The 17,814-nt window shown below is 46.6% G+C and overlaps 1 protein-coding gene across 1 annotated transcript in view; it reads right to left on the minus strand.

Annotated features, from left to right (window-relative positions):
- Positions 1–12,817: 12,817 nt before the first annotated feature.
- Positions 12,818–17,814, minus strand: part of LOC119373361 (transcriptional repressor scratch 2) — a 30,210-nt gene continuing 25,213 nt past the window's right edge. The window contains exons 3-4 of the mRNA XM_037643387.2: positions 16,952–17,232; positions 12,818–15,491 (exon numbers count right to left, since the gene is read on the minus strand). Coding sequence (XP_037499315.1) covers positions 14,970–15,491; positions 16,952–17,232 — 803 coding nt within the window. The 3' untranslated portion in view covers positions 12,818–14,969. The remainder of the gene's footprint in view (positions 15,492–16,951; positions 17,233–17,814) is intronic.

The following is a 17,814-nucleotide window of genomic DNA, read 5'->3' on the forward strand; positions in this document are numbered from 1 at the left end:
AACATTTTCGCCTCCATTGAAAATGCAGCCGCCGCGGCCGGGATTCGATTCCGCGACCTTCGGGTCAGCAGTCGAGCGCCATAACCACTAGACCACCGTGGCGGGGCTAAGTTGTCTGGTCTCTGAGCGTCGCAGGCTGGCAGATGGTGTTGAGCAATTGACACCGCCAGAACCGAATAAACACGATAATGAACTCGCGAACACGTAAGAAAAGCCAAGCAATGTGGTGCCATTTTCCGCGCCGTCGTCGAGACTTCGTTGCTCACGCACCTTCGTCGCCTTGCGACCGTCATCACCCTCGTCGTCCTGCCGTAGTTATCCGGTTGTTGTCGTCACACACGTGGGCATTATACATAACTGGGCTCTGCAGGAGAGCCTCGGTCGCTTTACACCACGCAGTTAGCACTAGACTTAGCTGTCGATTTGTTCGCGCTTCTTCGCCATTTCCATGGTTGGAATTTGGGGCAAGTCTGTACGACTTTTTATGTTCCGTCACTCACACTGATTTGAGAGATGTTGTTTCACAACAATGACAGTGAAATTGCGTGGGCGGCACCGCCTGCAAGGCTCTTCTGTGGTGGGAACAAGAATCGCAGTATTAAAGTGAGCAACTGTGCAAGCGTGTTGATATGTAGAGCTATGGTCTGGCTTAATCGGGGTTGGGGGAGTCTTGACCCACTTAATACATAACATATACCTACCACATGATCTTCACCTTACATCTGCTCCTTCTTTCAATTACAAAACAACAATAATAAAGAAATGAATGAGAGAGACCGAAGAAAATGAAGTGACGAATACTCCGCGTATTTCAGCCGTAGATAAACGCGATGACTTATCGCAAATAACCAGTACGGACCACTGCACAGAATAGACCCGACGTGTAGCTTTCCTATGCCACAGGGACTAACCAGACAAGATGAAACTTGCATTCACCGGCTGAGACTCGACGTTGCCTACACGAAATACTTCAAGCACAAGATCAGGCAGTCGGACTAACCCACGTGCACCACATGCAACACTCGGGAAGACCTAATTAGCACGTACTCTGCGACTGTTCCCGTTACGACGCCAAACGACAGATTCTGAAGGCAGCACTTCATTTGCAACGCGGCTCGAGCTTGGAGCTGCGGCACCTTCTCGGCCCGTGGCAAGACAGCAGTTGTGCGATGCGCAGCACTAAAGCGCTGTTGGCGTTCTTGAGGAACACTGAGCTTAACCAAAGCTTGTGAAGGACTCTTTTTATGTAAATATGTGTGTTTGTGACTGTATGTACTATTTGTGTGTATATGGTGTATATGTGATCATTGTACATACCATAATCACCCGACACCTGGAGTAGCAAGCCAGGCGACAAACCAGGCTAACCTCTCCTGGCATTTCATTAAAGAATCTTATCTCTCTCTCTATCGTTGAAGAACGGAGGAGTGCACTCGTATCATCCAATTGGTAAGTGTACTATGCAGTGGCTGCGTGAAAGATCTAAAGCTTCTTCAGCGGGAAGGGCGTGCCGAACGCGAGAAATTGCACCGCATGTGCCGTGAATTCTGTGCCCAATTGACTGCAGTATTCCACGTGCAACACGGGCTGCAGCAAAGGGAACAACTAACGCGGTGCGACCCGACAATGACGTAAGAAAAGCCCGTGCCACTGACCGCTATCTCTGGTCACCGCGCTCGACAAAACGCGCTTGGACAAAGATGGAGCGCCACTGCAATTCAGACGATTTGTCTTCGGCTCTAATATATTCCGCGGCTGTTTGTCATTCACGCAGCATTTGCAAGTGTTCATCGATCAGATGGCGACAAACTGGCCTTTATAACTCAAGCTATACTCCGTCCGTGCCGTGCACCGTATCGGACTGGCAAATCATAAACCCCTTTTCACTCCCCACCAACCAGAAGGAATGTGTTTTCATAGGATTGTTTAAGAATGCGCTTACATAACGTATTTCTTTTGTACGCGTCAAAAGGAGTTCACGCAAGTCAAAAGGCCCGTTGTTCGGAGTTGCGCTACTGGGCCTGTGCTTGTGCGCACTGCTCTCACAAAGTACATTAAGGAGAGAAATACCGTGTGACTACGCGTGTAGCCGCCCATTTTTTTAACCTTAACGCGCGAGCGTCGACCACCGAGTTGATAAGCGCCGCACAACGGAGCGCAGCGGCGAAATGAACGAGAATACGCGCATGCGCGCTTTGAGCAGTCCTATATAGGCAGCTGTCGTCTGCTATGCCTTCCAGGGAACCGGACACCACCTCCGCTTCTTTTAAGCACCGCTATCACCCTTTTCTTCTTTTTTTTCTATCATCCTTTTTGTTTCTTTTCTGAACGCTGATATCAAGTTATAAGAAAAAGGTGAATGGTCGCGCTTGAGATGAATGGTATATGATTTCACACGCGGATTATACTACGTGCGTATCATCATTTTTACTGCGGTACTGTTAAGCTTTTCGTTATGCATTTTCGATGGAAGCGAAAATGCTTGAGGTCCGTGTGCTTAGGTTTAGGCGCACGTTAAAGAACCCCAGGGGGTCGAAATTTCCGGAGACCTCCACTACGGCGTCTCTCAAAATCATATCGTGGTATTGGGATGTAAAACCCCAACAATTATTGTAATAAACCTTTCGTTATGCCATGCGGAGTCGACAAGAAACTATCATCAGCGGCCAGCGTGCTCTCTGGCTCTATTCGTTTTCTTCATGTGCTTAGTCAGTCTTCATGCTTAGTCAAGCCCAAGTTATTTCAGCCAAGTTATAATCACGCGAATTAAGACCATGCTAATTGAAACCTCGCTAATTTAGGTCTTGCTAATCAGGATCATAAAATTAGGACCTTACTAATTAAGCCCCACCTCATTAGGACCTTCTTAATTAGAGCCATGCTAATTAAGACCTTGCTTATTATGACCATGCCATTAAGAACTTCTAATTAAGATCATGCTAATTAGGACCTTGCAAGTTAGGGTCATGTTAATGAAGACCTTGATAATAAACTCCTTCTCCTTTCCTGATGATGAGAGTTCCTTGTCGATTGCGCACGGCATAACGAAAAGCTTAACAGCACCGCTTTAAAAGTGCTGATAGGCACGTAGTATAATTAGCGGATGTAATCATATCCCATCCACCTGAAGCACGACCACTTGATATTTCCTTGATGTAAGCGTTCAGATAACGAAAACAAGGACGACGATAGCGGTGCTCAAAAGAAGCGGGGCTTGTGTCTGGTTCCCGGAAAAGCCTAGCAGACGACTGCTGCGCAGGACTGCTTTAGCGCTCATGCGCGTATTCTCGTTGATTTCGCCGCGGTGATCCGTTGTACGGCGCTTATCAACTCGGCGGTCGATGCTCGCGCGATCAGGTTAAAAAAATGGGCGGCTTACGTGTGAAAGAGGCACTAGTCTATCAGAAATGGCTAGGCTGATTTTTTTGGAACACTGTGTAATTGTTCTTTATTGAGAACTAATTAACTAGCCTCGAGCACATGCTGCGAAAATCGATGATGCAACCTGGACACGGCGCAGGAACTTCCAAGAAAGCGACGGCACCCGTATTTCATTGCTGCGTCCTTTGGTGGATTACCAAGCCTCAGCTCACGGTAAGGCGCACGTGGATAGAAGTACCCAGTGCTGCAACTTCTTCAAAGCAAATTATTAACAGCAGAAAAAAGAAAAGAAGCTTCATTCTATCAATAACATTTTTTTAGGCATACATGAAGCGCTAACGATATATGCGAAGGTCACCTCGAGCACAATTCTTACAATGAGTGCTTCATCTTGCGTGGTACTCGAGTATAAGCCGCCAGTTATAAGCGTGTGGGTTTTTTCGCACATGAGGGCCAAGACTGAAGGCTAGACAAACACAAACGCTAGCGATACTTTGTGCTTGCGTTTGGGCCAAGCCAACAATCCCACTTCTCTTTCCGTTTTCAATCCCCCAGCGCTGAGCAGCTCACCTGAGAAATGCTCGTTAGACCGTCTTCGCTACGGTTAGTCGCAATAATTCTTCGTATGAACGCGTCACGCGTCCAATTCCTGCGATCATGTTTTGAATACTATCACGTATGCCCCCTTTGTACAAAGAAGTGCCAAACCTTACTTGTGAAACAATCCTGCATCGATTCTTTATTAAACCTGCATACCTCTGTATTGCTTCTTTTTTATTTTATTTGTTTTATTGGGTGATTCCACGTAAGATCGAACAAACGATGGCTGGTCGACCTCTCAAATTTATTTCAAAATTTTATATATTATTGCCTGATGAGTGGAAAGAAGAGATCCGCAATTTGCTTTGCCGCCAAAAATTTTTTCGAAGCACAGGAAATCAATAATGACGAAGAGGTGGAATGGAGCGCTCATCCGCTCTGCTGTTTTGGCCAACTTTCGTTATGATTTGCACAAAATATATTAAAGTTAGGTAGCTTAAATTTCTTTAACTGAATATATGCGTGTTTTTGCTTCTGCTCAGGTATTTTTAGTTTTTATGTGTAGTGTAGATGTTTTTATAAAAAGCCTCAAAATTGGCGCAGGAAACGTTATTTTCTTTACTTTGAAGGTCTTTATCTCAAAAAAGCCTTGTAGCAGAGCGACAAAAATTCCGCATTACGTTCTTCGCATGCTTATCTACCAAACTGCCGAATCTTATATTTATATAACGTTTCAGTAAAGAGATATGGTAGGGCAAAGTTCAAGAATACACCGAACAATGGAAATTTCTGACGACAATTAAAAAAAAAAAACATTTTTTACATTTCTTAAACTTTGTCCACTTATTCTCCGCAAGTGTATAAAATGCAGGCAGGATTGAATTTCTTTTTATTAAAAGGCCAGCAGGTACCGAAAAAGGTGTCGCCGGCATTGATGACGTTAATTTTGAAATTATTTGGTCGCTGCAGCGGCCACGAGCGCGGGGCTACCGAGCAGCCGCGCGCGCACCCGAGATGCTCGTTGTAAGAGACGGCGCAGTGAGAGCTCGTTTTCGCGTCCTCAGACCGATTGAGTTCGAAACAACAACACCTCTCGGGTCACTTGAACGCACGTGCAATGGAGCTTCGCTATTCTATCCGCCCTCTGTTCGCATCACAGCTAGGCGCTGATAACACGGCGGAGATGGAAGCAAGATGAAAACGCTGTGAGCGCTCGCTTCACGCACGCTGCTGCCAGAGAAACTGCGCTGCGCCAGTTGCGATCAGTGGAAAGCATGAACGTGGCGCTCCAGTGGCAAAGCAAAATATGGAATGTCATAGGAAAGAAAAGCAAAACTATCGGTAACCGGATGCGCTTGCCTATCTTAGATGTCGGCAGCAGACGGCCTGAACTGGCCGCGCGTTCGGTGCGCTGTTCACACTTCATTCGGCGCGGATAGTTCTTGTGCTTTGCTCTTGCTCTACTCCTCCTGTGCGTCTCATGGCGTGAAAGTATAGCTCTGAATGAGTGTAGTGTGGAGACTACCTTTCGAAGCACAAGAAGCCTAAAGGAGTGCTGACACGAATTTTTAAAAAATTCGGCCTGTTACTCTAAATAAAAATACTGGTGTCGAGAAACCTAAAACGACTATTGTTGTGCCTGGGAATGCATCGTATATATTTTCATTAGCGCCACCTTAAAAAGACACTATCGGTTTCGATATTGAAGGGGTGGCTTCTCAGTGTCGTTCCATAGCAGTGTGAGGTCACGGAGATACAGAAACTCGCGACGTACTAGCGGCAAATCCGTCATCTGCTCGTGGTGCACATAAACAACGATGAGTGAATTGTCGTCCAGTGACCCTGACAGTGATTTCTACGATTTAGGCTGCATGCAGGACGCAGAACTCGCTAACTCGGGGGAACTGTCTTGACTCTTCGGGATGATGTCCTTGCAGTGGGGCTGGCTTGCAGATGCTCAGCGACGAAAACTTCAGTCAAATTAAAATATTTTATACGTGTTCTCCGACTCCAGTGTGTGGACAGAGTTGACACTGCATACCAACGAAGCAAAAAATGTCCCTTTTGCGGTGTCTCAAGATCGTGTCAGTACTCCTTTAATTATTGCAAAGAAGCCAAAATTTCGCAGAGTTACCGACCTAGACATAAATGCTTTGAAGGAACATTTAACGCCCGAAAGATCAGTGACTGTCAGTGAGACGGACTACTTGTGCTACGTGTGCTTTTGCTACCACTGCAATGAAAGATCTTCACGGAACGCACAGTTCAACGATGTCATTCTTATGCCCCCTGAAAAAGAAATCGACGTCAATAACCAGATCACTGCGACTACCGGTGCACGTGCGTTCAAGTCACCCGAGAGGTGTTGCTGTTCCGAACTCAATCGGTCTGAGAACGCGAAAACGAGCGCTCACTGCGCCGTCTCTTACAACGAGCATTTCGGGTGCGCGCGCGCCTGCTCGGTAGCCCCGCGCTCGTGGCCGCTGCAGTGACCAAATAATTTCAAAATTAACGTTTTCAGTGCCGGCGACACCTTTTTCGGTACCTGCTGGCCTTTTAATAAAAAGAAATTCAATCGGGCCTGCATTTTATACGCTCGCTGGGCAAGAAGTCGGAATTGCCAATCCATGCCTAAGGGTCTCATTGGAGGGTTCGTAACTATTAGTGCAACGACATTATGCAACATGTTTTTAATGATTGTGAAAGCTGATGTGGAGGAGAATAAGTGGACAAAGTTTAAGAAATTTAAAAAATGGGCTTTTTTTTTTAATTGTCGTCAGAAGTTTCCATTGTTCGGTGTTTTCTTGAACTTTGTCCTATCATATCTCTTTACTGAAACGTTATATAAATATAAGATTCTGCACTTTGGCAGATAAGCATGCGAAAAACATAATGCGGAATTTTTGTCGCTCTGCTACAAGGCTTTTTTGAGATAAAGACCTTCAAAGTAAAGAAATTACGTTTCCTGCGCCAATTTTGAGGCTTTTTATAAAAACATCTACACTACACACAAAAACTAAAAATACCTGAGCAGAAGCAAAAACACGCATATATTCAGTTAAAGAAATTTCAGCTACCTAACTTTAATATATTTTGTGCAAATCATAACGAACGTTGGCCAAAACAGCAGAGCGGATGAGCGCTCCACTCCACCTCTTCGTGATTATTGATTTCCTGTGCTTCGAAAAAATTTTTGGCGGCAAAACAAATGGTGGATCTCTTCTTTCCACTCATCAGACAATAATATATAAAATTTTGAAATAAATTTAAGAGGTCGACCAGCCATCGTTTGTTCGATCTTACGATCCAGCGGGAGTCAGGCTAGGCGCTACAGCTTCTTATTTTTGAACCAGCGCGTCTCACCTGTAGAAATTGCCGCGACACTTTGCTAGTGAGGCCCTATTTCCTCCCAGGCAGTACGAGGCGTGGTCGTTTGGCATCGCGGCGGCGGCGGCGTTCCGTCAGGCGGCGACATCCGGCCAAACGTTAGGTTGCCGTGACCGACCTTATAGCTATCTGCAAAACTACTCGATCTCAATTGGGCTTACGTTGTCTCGTATTTAAAAGAAGGGTGTTCTGGAAAAGCGAAATAAATTAATACAATTGTTGGGGTTTTACGTCCCAAAACCACGATATGGCGGGTTAGGCGCTTTCGGCCTGAATGTCCAACGAGACGGAATGTCCAGCGAGACGGAATGTCCAATAGTAGACATTTAGGCTCGTTGGACATTCCGTCTCGATCGGAAAATTAATATGAGTCGCCAGTTGGAGGAACCGAAATTGTACGTAATAGATTACATGTAACCCGGCAAAGTAACCACAGTATTGTGGGCAACGTGTTTGCATACTTTACTACACCAGCTTTCTGTTGAGAGCTCTATTCAGGCATTTATTTAGTGCCACCCTTTCCTTCGGTGAGATCCAAACCCACAACTTCCGAATTACGCGTCTGATGCTCTAACAACTGAGCTATGACGGAGGGCGCTCCCTCGTCCACACTGTTAGGTATTTAGGATTCAGAGCCTGCATGTCCAACGAGACGGAATGTCCAATTTAGAAGAGATAAACGCGCCCTAGTTTGAAATTTCTCAGACAACTGATTCATTGGGTTAAGATAGCCTAACGCAAGATCGTATTTTTTTGTGTGTTTTGCAAATATTGACTGTCTGTGGTGTCGGGCGTCGTATTTTTGTTTCCGTATTCGCTTTACTGCATTTATCGTAATTTCAACTTTTCTTAGTTTTATTTCTATTTTCTATTTTTAGTTTTCGTATGTATGTTGAATATGTTACTTTATTGCTTTATTTTATTTGTTTGCATACTCTGGTGTTCCTGTTTATCTCTGTCATAAACGGACATCACAACCCCTTAAAGGATTACGAGAGAGGGCCCTCCCTCGTCCACTTTGTGCGGTATCTATGTGCCTTTAGTCCCTGAGAGAGTTACCAGCGCCACTGGTAGCTAAGGCGGCGAGTGTGAAACACTCTTTTTGCCAGAAAGCGTCACGAGGCAGGACGAAGCCCTTGCTATGAAAGTGCGAAAGAAGAATTTTTCGAGGAGCTCGCTTATTTGTTAGAAAACCAGCGGCCGATTAAGCCAAATAAAATATAATGGGGACATTATTTGTTGCTTTTTTTTAACTGCAATGTAATAATTATAATCCATATTGAAAGGAATTCAAGTGGACGAAAAAGCACCCTTTCCGTCGGTGGGATCCGAACCCGCAACCTTATAATTACGGCGACGATTTGCGCTGGCTAACACTCCGAGGGATCAAACGCACATAAATACCCGCTTGCGGCCTCAATGTCCAACGAGATGCAACGTTGACCATCTGAATTTTGACCATCTGGTGTTCTTTAACGTGCGCCTAAATCTAAGTACACCGGCCTCTAGCACTTCGCCTCTATCGGAATGCGGCCGCCGCGGCTGAGATTCGATCCCGCGACATTCGGGTCAGCAGTCGAGCACCGTGACTACTATACCACCGTGACGGGGCAAAGCGAAACAAACGATGGCGCTATATATAGTATATACGGCAAAGCTGAAACCATCGTCTGTTGTTGGTGGCTGTAGCGATACGGGCGGCGTTTGCGACCGTTAGCTTTCGGGAATACTTTTCGGAAGATTTATTGTGGCTATAGCACCGGACGCATAAGCACCCACGAGAGACAGCATTCCTGTCACTGTGCCATGAATTCTAGCGCTCATATGTACGCCGATGAACCCAGCGGTAACAAGGGCGTAATCTTGCAAAAGTATCCCCAAAGTGGCTCTGCGATGATGCAGTCCAAGTAAACAAAACTACTGTGTAGTGTAGTATTTCGCACCTTCACGTCAGTTTAGCCGTGCCAAACGGTATACCCATGCAGGTCACTCCGTTGGAGCACCTGTATATACGCAACAGCTGCAGGTGCATGGAATTATTGCGCAGACCTGACTTCTACTGAGGCAGGTAGGCACTATGTTGAAGGCTGCTGATAAGATAGGGAGTGCAAAAAGATAAATGTTGTATGGTCAGAGAAAAATGTACGCCTTGTGAGAAGTGCCTCATAAGGGACCGACACGAATAATTTACCAACCTTGGCGCCGGCCAAAGCAGTGGCGTATGCGCTCCATGTAATGGACCTGGTGCTGGGAACACTCTTTTACTCTAGCGCACTAGTTATTAGGACCAGTATTACAGTTCCCACAATATTACACTCATATATGGGGCCCCCCGGAGCTGCATGAATCGACAAGCAGCTTTGCAAAAGGCACCGCTAAACTAATCAGTTAGTAATTTGGCACTGTACAAGCGCGTACCCATATACACATGCCGTTCACATGCATCTTGAAATTGTGCTGTGGTGCTTTTTCCCCCCGTTTTCTCCTTCTTTTATTTTTCCCATTTTGAAATCTCCTCTTCGAGTGAGTAGTCATGGTCTCCCTTTCAGGAGACAAGCGCTAGCTGTTGTGGTGTTTGTTTGCATGTGTGTGTGTTTACGTGATAAATACTGAATCCACGGCATGAAAGCGAGATGCAAAGACACTGGAAAAGCAGAAACAGACTGAGTCAGGCCGTACTAATTCATGATCATTTTACTTTCTTTCATACTATAGGAAGGTAAAAGATACAGAACAGGTCGCTCGTTGCGAGCGCAAAATACGTCATACAGATAGAAATAAATACACAATGTAGAGTACAGTCACTATAAGGTCGTGCACCTAAACAAGACTAGCTCTCTTTGGTTTTAAGGACGCAGAAGGGTACATTTTTCGGCAGCACAGGACGACAGTGTAAAAGGCCTGCGCGGAAAGCAGCGTTTATTGGTGCGAATGTGACGTCATACTTCAGTTGAAGTTTCAGGTTCAGCACTTCGCGGTGTACCGACAAAAACTGAACTTGCTTTCGCACTTGCAACATTTCTATACCATTCCTGGAAGGCACAGCTTACTGCTGGGAACAGTTGTACAACAACGTAGTCACCCAAACCTGAGGCGAAAGAGCGATATTTCTTACAGGTCATGCATTGCACCGAAATTTGGACTACAGCATTACGTTGATTACAGTTTCTCTTCTGGAAGCCTACGGCGCAGTTAATGAACTGTTCGAGTATGAAAATAACTGACTGAATAAGATGAATGACCTATATTTCCCTGAATGCATAACTATCGAGAAAGTCGTTACTGTCGCGTATGTCGCCAATAGCTAACCTGCAGTGCAGGATGCAGAAGCCGGACGTATTGATATTTTACAATGCATTCATCCAGCTGTAAAATTCTGCTTACGAGTTTTTGTGATTTCGCTGAGCGCGACGGGTACCGCTTAAACTGCCAGAAACTCCATGAATATATCGGTCAGCGCTGCCGCTCGCTTGGTCACTTCAGGAATTGGTGCGCGCACGTTACATTCGCACCACCATTACATTCGGGCCGTAATCTATAGAGCCTGAATTTTCATTCCTTCCTGGAACACACTTGTTTCTTGGCAAACAACCCCTCGCGCACTGAAGTATTAGTCAGCTAAGCCCAACGAGAAAGCGCCGCGAGTGAGATTATTCACTTTGCTCTTTCATTTATACAACCGGGGACAAGTGCTCATACGCACACTCATGCACACACATTAGAATTAAAAAAAAAAAGTCAGAAGAGCACACTCAGACAACGTTTCTTGTAGCTTTTTCGAGCCGCAGTCTGTCGCACTCCGACTACAGGCACAGATCGGCGCCCGCGTCCGCGAGCAAGCACAAGAACAAGGCACTTGTGGATTACATATAAAATGGATAAAACGCGAAAAAAAGTACAATCAAGGCACTTAGAGTGATTGCTCTCCAACGGAAAGAGCGATTGAAAAACACGGCCGTTCACACGCGCTGTACAAATAAACATCGTAAGGCGGACGCCTGTACCATATAGTGGTCTCTGCTGTTATGGCCGTACATATATCCACGTCATGTATTGCTAGCTTCAAGGCACTGGACACATTCCTCCCTGTTCAGCAACAGAAGACGGGCTCGTCCGCCGTCGGAGGGCGCATAATAAGGCACTTGCGGTGATGCTGGTCTTTAAAGGAAAAGTGGTATAATGAACACTGAGCGTTGTATACACAGCGGCGTTGCCATAAATATAACGGTCCTAAATCGGATCCAATCATTTCTGACACTGACTAAGCGCGAACGACGTAGACACAAGATCAAAAGAGACAACTACAGTATTATATACTTTGCACGGGGTCGCAGAGGGGAGGGTGCAGCGGCATGCGTATACAGCGTCGGTTTGCAGCGAGCTCGCTCGTCAATGGAGTCGTTTGCTGTGTGGAGCAGGAGGGAATTACAGCTTCCGCAATCAAAAGTCGACCGAGCTACGGGATTCGGGTTGGAGAAAGTTCCCGTCGCGTCGGAAAATGCACGTCCACCCAGACACAGACGCGATCAGATCACAATCACCGGAGCGCTGCGTCCGTGCTCTGCGGAGGCAAACAAGGGCTCCAACGACGCTCACGATCGAGACGCAGCCAGATTAAGCGCTGAAGAGAAGCTCAGTGACGTAGCTCGCCGCCCCCGTACATCATCTCCTGTCAGACGTCTCTGAAGCCGTGCGCCCTCGATCCTTGCCGTTGCTCGCAACAAGCATACGCTTCACTGAACTCGCATTAAGTAAACACTGGGAACAACAAGTTACGCCACAAAGATATTGCACAAGCCGGCCTACTTGCGCGCTAACAATACGGGCACCGCTAGAAGAATTCTCGCACCCTCACAAACATGGACAGCCGCAAAGGCACCCGACGAGGGAATTGCCCCTCGCACCAGAGGGGCTGCGCACAAGCTAAACACAGCTGTAAATATAAGGAGTACACGTCAACTTCTGTTATTGCAACAACGAAAAAGAAAGGTCGTCATGTCTAAAAATATAGGTCACATCTGATGAAATCGATGTAAAAGGTAAGGCACGTCGTGAATGAATGTCGAAGTGAGTTTGCTGCTAAGGGCTGCAGGAATGCTCGTAATGAATGTGCGCGATGAGACAGGCACAGTCGCGCTGCTGCGGAGCAGGCGCGAGTAACGTTATCGCCGAGTTTATGTACAACCACGATCTCCCGGCGTCTCAGAGACGCGTGAAACACGATCTGCCGCCGAATACCCAACTCCGATCAATGATGACTGTGTGTACGCCGAACAATTTTCTATCGGGAACTGGACTCTATGAAATAGAGCTTGAAACACAAACGTACGGTGACAATAAATCTCGGCTCCTTATCTATGTTCAGTGTCCCGTGGTCCTCTTGTGATACTTATGCCTAGAGCAATGCACTGCGGTCACCCCCACAGTCCACACGTTCGAAACTTTGGTAAGCGGCATTCCCGCTATCACCATTTCCCGCTTCAAGGTCACGCGCTAAGTAGTACTGATAGTCGGACGAGTTTTTGGTGCGGCGCTTGTGTTCGTGTGGTTAAAAAAAGTCTTTTCGTCTCCTCTGTGACGCAGTTTTCTTAAACAATGCATAGTGTCACTACTCACTCCCGAAGGAAAACGTTTTAAAAATCCAAATATCGACACTTTGTGCACCGTTTTACGTCATCGAAGGTTTTTTGTGTGGCCTGCAAGCAAAAGAAGAACTTCAGTGCAGAATAAAAACCTGAGCGTGCAGGCTCGAACGTTATGGGAGAGGAACTGACAAACACTTTCGTCCTTGTCTGCACGTCCAACTTTCTTCTGACGTGAGTCCCTACCCTACCAACTAGTTTGACTTATTGCCGCTCTAAAGAACTATACGTCGTCATTTCTCTTAATTGATCAGCTTAATCTGTACAAAAGTATTCACGTCAGTACTAAATGGACTGATAGCGGCACTGAATGACGCTTTCAGATATACATAAACAAACAAAAGTAAGTAAAGTATGGCACGTTAAGTAGATGTTGACTATGCGTTACGGCTAAGTTTCCTTCGTTTTCAGCGGTGTAAAAACTCTGCGAACGGTGGGTCTACATCCCACGAGAGCATCGGATTGCGATTCTTGGCGTATTGGAACATCTACTTGCAAGCCCTGCCGTCGTATATTGTCGAAAGCAGCCGGTATTTGTATATGACATAATCTCTCTATGCTGTTAAGCTAACTTCCGGGAAAAGAAAGCGCCAGCATATGAATACGTGAAAGTGTGTAGGCTTTCTGTGTGATATTTTAAGTAGAAACTTAACAAAGGAACCAGCAGAAAATAGTCATATTAAAGGGCGTTTTTTTTTTTCCTCAAAAGAGAAGAGAATAGCCGTGCACATTGCGAATATAATGAATGGAAATAGAGAATAAAGGTGGAATAAGTCACTGCTTTCTTTTATGTTGTGCTGCCAAAGAAGGAGAGTTTCCGTGTTGGTCTCCTGGAGTTGCTATTAAGAAAAATCAGCAAATAGATTCGAGTGAAGCAAGTTTAACAACAAAAAAGTGGGTCATTTGAAGACTATAATCGTGTGAATATAAAGAAACATACTTCAGCCTATTGCATAGGTTGGTAGGTCGGTGCATGAGTTCATGCCGTTTGGTTTTTAAATGACTGATACAAGAATGCATTTTTTCAGAAGCATTATTCGAATCATTCAGCTGCACGTTTTCTCCGTCACGTCCCTACCAACCCATCACATCTGATGATCATGATACTCCCCCATCTGCAAACGCCTATGACACCACTGTTAAAAGAAGAAGAAAGATGGCATGAATATGCTAGAACATTTTTATATTCGTCATGCCTCCATGTAAAAAAATACAGCTAAATAAATAAACATAACGGCATGAATTTATACACCAGCAATATATCATTGATATAGTTGGTGGGCATTGAAAAGCCTCTGAGTAGATATGATACTAATAATGACTACTGCAAAAGGACGTTATCTAACTACATATGTATTCTCTGTATAAGCATCCTTCATGAGCCCTAGCAAGTCGAGACATCGTTGTGCATGGCTCATTAAATAAGAGAGGCAGAAAACAATGCTGACATGCTGGGCACACGTCGTAGACTAGCGCTACACTCTTGTGATCAGCTGAGAAACTCGACCTCACCTGCATATTAGTTCGTGCAAAGACACCCTCAATGCTTAAGTATTTGAATGAAGGGAAAATAGAGAGAGAGAGAACTAAGGATGATTGTTTTGGCGTGAACGAATGCTCGCGTACCAAAGTATACGTTGGCAAAGAGCAACAGTCATCAGCTCTTTTACGGCTAACGCAATGATATGATTCTAAGCCGTCTCTTTAAACACCCTGCAGAGCAGTGTTGAGGCTACCTTTTTGACGTCTCACTTAAATAACACGTGTACAAAAATGGACGGACGTTGATAAGGGTGAAGGCTTCGGCAGGCCGAACATCGTCATCACTGCCACAGTGGCTGTAGAAAGAACCGGTATTAAAGATGAGCCACAAGGCACTGGTCACCCGAAAAAAAGAAAGAGTCAGCGCCACGACGCGGACATGGCGCCATGCGGACTGGCTACCCAGAAGGGCGTGACAACCTCACTGGGAGAATGCACTTGTCAAATCCAGCGCTGGTGCCTCGACGGCGCCGCCACTCAGACTTCGGGTTCCGCCTTGGACGAGGGTGGGGTCGGAGCCGCGGCGCGGACCCTCATGCACGATGACTCTTCGTGCTTGTAGAGGTAACTCTTGAGCGCGAACGCCTTCCCGCAGCGACGACACACGAACGGCTTCGTGGGCGAGTGGGTCTGGACGTGGGCGCGCAGGTTGGACTTGTCGGCGAACGCCTTGGAGCACTGGGAGCACTTGAACGGCTTTTCTCCGGTGTGCGTGCGGATGTGACCCTGCAGCAGCCAGGGCCGAGAAAAGCACTTGCCGCAGAAGGGGCACTGGCAGCCCTGGCCGTGCGTCCTCACGTGCATGGAGAAGGCCGGCATCGACACGTACACCTTGGAGCAGTGCGGGCACTGGCGCGCCTTCTTGTCCGTCACGCTGCGGTGCGTTTGCCGGTGTCGGGCAAGGTTGCTCGACGTGCTGTACCGCTTGCCGCACTCGGGACACGCGTAGTACGGCTCACCGGCCCCGCTGCCCGAGAGTCGCGAGGTGCCGCCAGGCTCCTGCGAGAGAAAGCAGACGTTGTCAGCCCTCCTCATAACCGAGTTCAGTTCTCCGGCCCCACCATTCACTCAGATGTTTTGTCTTTTTTTCTCACCTTGTTATAATTGTCCGCTACATCTATTCAAATTCAATTTAATGTCCCTGTATAAACTTATTTCACGTCTTTAGCAAGAGGCTTGTCCCTAAGCGTTGATTTTATTGCAATTGTGTCAGTTCCTTTCGCTTCATTGACAAGCTTGTGTTTTGGTCAAATTTTGAGGCGAGTCTTCCTTGCTAAAGCTAAACTCGAGTGATTAAATCGGTTTCACGCTCAGAGGGTGAGGATACCGTTCAAAGTATTTTTTTTTGTATTTTTGACTGGAAGCAGCCCCTGTTATCTATTACTGATGGTAGCGGCATTTTTCATTTTATCTGAAAGGCCCAGTTTCTTACGTTTCGCAAGTAAAACAAAAATTAAAGGTCATTCAGCGTCTACGTATTTCTCATATATGCTCACAGGAAATTCCAAGTGACCTATTTTGCAATAATACTGATTATATTTCTTGAGCCCTGTGGCAATACACGCTTTCGCCATTGAGGATTTGTGCTTTCGGTATTGTTAACCTGAAAAACGGCTTCTAAGCGTCCGTTTGCATTATCCTGAGGCCACAGTTTCTTTGGCTCTTGAGAACAATTTTTGTTTTCTCGCTTATACCCGCAGCAGACAATAACTATTCAATACGACATGCGGTGGAGCCGCTTTCATATTCTTGAATGTCTTCCATTTGAATCAAGTCTTTTTTGTTAGTGTTTTCAAGCAAAGGTGGCCTTCTTTCCCACCTTCCAGAACGACTAGTTTTTCTCTTTCAATTAGCGTTCACACACAGACAAAAAGTTACGCGCACATGTCCCTGTTCACTACAGCCTTTGACGAAATTGATCTAACCCAGGCAACTTTCCGGAATTAAACTGAATTTGACACATGCCCGCTACTGTGTCGTATTGGTTACGTCAGACGGACGATTTGTGAAGTTAAATGGGCGTTACCACCAGCTTTTTGAACAGATCGCTATGTAGTTTCAATAGGCACACAAAAGTGGTCACGAAGTAAAGGAGTGTTTTCGCAGTAAAGACAGACTTGGCACTTGGTAATGGAATGTCGTGCAAGTCACGTAATAAACACTGCCGTCGCGTTCGTTGTTACGTTGTTCCGTTGTTCCTTTACAGCTGCATATAAATGGCACTAGCGGTCGATGGCTCAATTTCCTGGACATGAGCATGTCATGCAGCCGGTAAGCTTTCATTTACGGGGATATAGCTATACTGTCTATACATATATGGCGAGAATCGCTGCTCGGATCGATCTCACTGAAATCTCTGAGAACGTGGCTTCAGGAGAATACTTCTATTCATAACACGCATATAATGCGCGATCGCAACAAAGAAGCATAATCTTTCCTTGTCTACGCGGGCATCTCACCTGAAGAGTTCGGACTTGCTGCAGTACTGCGGCGAGTATGCTGGCCGAAGCGGCTGCTGCTGCAGATGAGAGTTGTGGTTGCGCATCATGCACCGTCAGGCTGAGCGGCTCTTCGGACACAGGTGTGGCGGTCCGGGAGAGGCTGGCAGGAGACCTCGGGCTGGCCGGTTTCCAAGAGGACCAGCAGCTCTGCCCCGTCGCCTCCGGGACGCGCGATGATGGTTCCGCCTCGTGATCGGCAGGTGCCTCAGCTGTGCTCACACGCCGCTCGGGGCTGTTCTCTGCGAACGCGAGGACGAGGTGGGCTGGTCAGTGGTGGCTCGTCATGCTCGAGCCAAACAGTGCTCCACGACCGATCAACCCTGCGCGCATCAAAAGCCAGCCCAGACCCCTTATCTGTATTTAAAGTGTTTGCTGGGGCACTATAGGTCTGCTCATAAATATTACGCGCTCTGAGCACATGTACCAGCCCCGCCCTAACAGTAAAAGACCGACATGCGGAGCTAGACGGGAAGATGAAAGAAAAGGACAGAGAGGTGGGTTAACCAGAGGACATCTCCAGTCGGGAGAAAGGCGGAGGCGTTCGCCATGATAATTTTCAGGTTGGGTACCCAGCAGTGGGGGGGGGGGGGGGGGGAGAGAAAGAATTGAGCTAGGAGAAGGAGGTTAACCGGAAGACAAACATCTAGCCACCGGCACTATAGCGAAGAAGCGACACAGGACAGGAGAAAAGAAAGCTGTAAAAAAATTGGCCGCGTATCTGCGTGCTTCACTGCAAATGTCGTGTAAAGACGATAGAAGAGGCGCTGTGTGAGATATGGACGCCATCTGGCAATACGTCGGGAAACATGAGTGCTGTGTTG

Source organism: Rhipicephalus sanguineus, chromosome 1 (genome assembly GCF_013339695.2).
Source record: "Rhipicephalus sanguineus isolate Rsan-2018 chromosome 1, BIME_Rsan_1.4, whole genome shotgun sequence".
Classification (NCBI taxonomy): Eukaryota; Metazoa; Arthropoda; class Arachnida; order Ixodida; family Ixodidae; genus Rhipicephalus; species Rhipicephalus sanguineus.